Here is a 3,981-nt window from a genome sequence, read left to right as displayed (position 1 = left end):
TGATAGTATTTTCATACGCATCGTTTTCCCGAACTGAAAACGACAGTCAATAATGGTTAATCCGACAAGTGATTATCAAAGCTCAGAAAAGAAACAAAGTGAAATTGCCATTATAAGGAGTAGGCATCCCATTTTCAAAAAAAAAAAAAAAAAAAAAAGGAGTAGGCATCCATCAAATATTGACCGTTGGATCTTAACAAAGATTCAAACATCATCAATTTGATTCCATCAAACGTACAGAATCTGAATTGGACAGAGATTCCATCGAAACACCAATTCGCACAACCTTTTTCTTTTTTCTTCTTTATTAGTTTCATTATTCTAATTTTTTATTTTTTTAATATATTCTCATGCTTTGTCAATGATATGTCCTCGCACGTCTGCGTCTCCAACACCCTGCAAATTTCTGTCTCTAGTCCAAGTTTTTCTCCAAAAGCATGACTCTGTTTCTCTTTCTCCTTCTATTTGCATTCTTTAATAATTAATATTCAATAATTTTTTCTTTTTGAGTTTTTTATTTTGGTTAAATGGAGTTGCAGAGTCACCTAATCCAATACCCATTTCTTTTTGTTCAACCTTGACATCATCCAAAGCTCCAAACTATAAGTATTTCCTTTCAATCTCTTCGCCTCAAAACCCAAGTTTCTATCAGCAAGTTCTTTATTCAAGTTTTTTTAAATTTATTTACAAAAATGTCTGCTTTAGAAATGACCCACATCGATTTGGAGCAGGGGAGCCACCGCCGTTCCGTCACAGGAAGTGATGGCACCTGCTTTTTCGATGCAGAAGATGGGTCTTGTTTCTCTCAGTTTTATGGCTCCTATGACGATTACACTTTTGCTTGTGTATCTGATCCTGAGATTATAGCTGGTGTAGTTCTGGATTCTCGGAGAGTATCGTCTGTGTCTGATTGCTCTGTGGTGGTGGAGAGTGAAAGTCGGGTAGCTGAAACAAAGATTCATTTAGCTAAGGTGGAGAGAGATTGTAGGATATGTCATTTGGGTCTGGAAACCAACAGCTGTGAATCCGGGTTTCCCATTGAATTAGGTTGTTCTTGTAAGGACGATTTGGCTGTTGCTCATAGACAGTGTGCTGAGGCTTGGTTCAAGATTAAAGGAAACAAGTAAGTAAAAATTTAAGTGCATATATTATGGGAAAACATTCTTTTGATTGTAATGAATTATTGCCAATAATTACTGATGCATTTTCTTGTGCAATAAATGATGCATTTTAACTGTTCATGGTAGTCTAAGAATTGCCTGTACTAATCCATGGCTTTAGCTTATTGGTAATGGAGTCATAAGGCTGAGAGTTATCGAGTTCGAACCTAGTAGAAGACAATTGTATCAAAAAAGAAGAATTGCCTGTAATAATTGACACTTCAGCACTTGAGTTTTCCTTCCCAACAAGGAATGCTAATATGACAATCAACCATTAAAGCTAGCAAAAGAAAAAGAATGAAAGGTTGGGTGAATGATCCGAATATAGTTAATTGAATGTGAAGCATAATATAAAGTTAACTGTGATTGCATGAAACATAAAGTAAAATAGAGGGAATTTGCGTATCTTGATGAGGTTGATGGAAAAAGTAAAGCAAAAGACTAGAGCATTAGGATACAAGTCCTCATGATTCATGCCTAATTGCACCGACAATTCCTTAACACTTCTCTTCTTTTTTCAAGGTGTAGGAATCTTTTTGATTCTCCTTTCTTTATCAAAGTGGAGATTTGACCCCCTATTGATGTTTACGTTTGTTTTAATTACAAGCCACCTACTTTAAACATGTTTCTCTAACATGTTTAATGACAAATTGTAAAATTGAAGCTTATTTAGATGCTGAAAATGGTTAGAAATTGTGCTTTGGAATGGATATTATTTTAAATTTGACAGGGGAAAGAACCTGCTGGGGTGAGTTTTTATCTGAATGCTTTTAATAGCAGTGGCAAGCTTACTTGATCTCCTTTAAGCATATAGATTTTAATCCTACACCATCATGAAATTCAACATAACTAATTATTCTTAAGCTGAGTTTTGAAGGCAAACTTAGTTCCTGCAAATTTTAGGATGGTAACTATGGCAGAATGTTATGTTTGTAAATTTTCAAAAAAATTGATGTGTTGTATTGAAATGTTTGGCACAAGTATTTCCTTTCATCACTTCTTCATTTTCTTTTGCCTGGTGCAGTATCAGCCTTTTTAATCTGGATTATGCTTGCATTTTTTGTTCTTCTAGCGTGCTGTGAATGGTTTTGCTGTTTATTTATTTATTGTTTTAAACTCTGAAGAACAAGACATCTTTTACTTGATATATGAAAGAGATATACTCATTTTGCTGATACCTCTCTTTTTTGCTTGTCTTTTGTTTATTCTGTTTGTTGTCTTTTATTATTAGTTCATTGCTTGCCAGCTAACCACCTTTTTGCACTATGCAAATGAATAAATTTTTGCATAGTTAAGGCTCAATTTGTTTCATGGAAAATATTTTCTAGATTTTCTGACGTTTGGGACACTAACAGAAAATATTTTTCTGGGGTCAAATAAAAATTTAAGCCACTTAAAGGAAAATGACTTCCCCTGAAAATAGAAAGTAATTTTCCATACTTTGAGAATGTTATTAAAACTTTTATATATAAATTTGTTAATATATTTTATTTTTTAAATTAAAATTAAATAATGGAAAATAAGTTTTTTTATTGAAAAATATTTTGTATAAAAAAATTTTATATGGAAAATATTTTCTAAATTCAAGTTATCTTCTGCAAACAAACTAACTGAGCTCTTCTCTCTTTTATGAACTCTAAAACATGTTACAAACGTTAACACAGCTTTCAGTAGTTCCTTTCATGATGATAAAATGGTCTCATTTTTGTTCTAGCATATATTTTCTCCCTTTTTTTTATAATATTAATATATCGTAGTTGATAACTTGATATCTATCAGGACCTGTGAGATTTGCCATTCCATTGCTCGTAACGTGGTTGGAATAAATGAGATTGAGGTGACAGAGCAGTCAAATGAGACTAACAATACTGTGGCTGTGGCTGCAGTCCCGGCATCAGCACACCATTCAGAAATCCGAAGCTTTTGGCATGGCCATCGCTTCCTGAATTTTCTGCTTGCTTGTATGGTATTTGCATTTGTTATATCATGGCTCTTGCACTTTAACGTCCCATCCTCATAGACTGGAAAAAGAAACCTTCTGAGACTGAATCAAAAACCTACCCAACTATATATATATTTATATGTATAAAAGAAGAAGAAGAAGAAGAGAAAGAGAATCAAATAGAACAAAGAATCATTATACAAGAGTCTGTTTGCAGAATTCGTTGCTTTGTTGTCTTCTTGTCGATGGAAAAAAATAGTAGAGAGCCTCATGGAGTCAAAAGGTAGCCATAGTAATACAACCTTGTTTTTAACAGTACACCAATGGGCTTGTCAAATCTATATATACCCTCATCACTGTGAGAGCTTGGTCTGCCTTGAAAATTACTTTCAGTTGTAAATGTGGCTGTGGGTGGTGGACGTTGAATCGATTGGCTGGAGGGTTGTATTATTCTGTTGAGAAAGTATTTCCTTGGTGAAGCAAGTATGAAAAATTCTTGGCACGGAACTCTGTTTTTAGTTTCCTTTTACTTTGATTTATTATTTACTCATTTGGGTCGTGGCAATTTTATTCTACATTGAATGATCATGACAGTTGTGTTGGTGCTAAGTGCTAACAATTCAAAATATATAATACTTTAATTCAATCGCCAATGAGAGACAGAGCAAAGTTTTTGCCAAACAATCTCAAAGATGGCAAAGATTAGGAGGGTCATGATTAAGGGAAAAAATTGGAGAAAATGTAGGTAGACCCGGCATAGCCTCTTAGCGTCAAATGATAGTGGGCCATAGTCCATTAGATTCTATCTATACAAAAATAGTTCATAAAAATTAGGGTAAAATTACGCTAGATTTCAAAGGATTTAAAAATTTAGTTTTA

General features: G+C 33.7%; 1 protein-coding gene across 1 annotated transcript; it reads left to right on the top strand.

Moving 5' to 3' along the window:
- Window positions 1-367: 367 nt before the first annotated feature.
- Window positions 368-3,609, top strand: LOC110620646. The gene is made up of 2 exons (XM_021764455.2): window positions 368-1,123; window positions 2,940-3,609. The coding sequence occupies exons 1-2, from the start codon at window positions 693-695 to the stop codon at window positions 3,178-3,180; spliced, it is 672 nt and encodes a 223-aa protein (XP_021620147.1). The 5' UTR covers window positions 368-692; the 3' UTR covers window positions 3,181-3,609.
- Window positions 3,610-3,981: the final 372 nt, after the last annotated feature.

The sequence above is a fragment of the Manihot esculenta genome, chromosome 8 (assembly GCF_001659605.2).
Source record: "Manihot esculenta cultivar AM560-2 chromosome 8, M.esculenta_v8, whole genome shotgun sequence".
NCBI lineage: Eukaryota > Viridiplantae > Streptophyta > Magnoliopsida > Malpighiales > Euphorbiaceae > Manihot > Manihot esculenta.
Note: the sequence above shows the minus strand (reverse complement) of the source record. Positions and strands in the feature narration are given on the sequence as shown.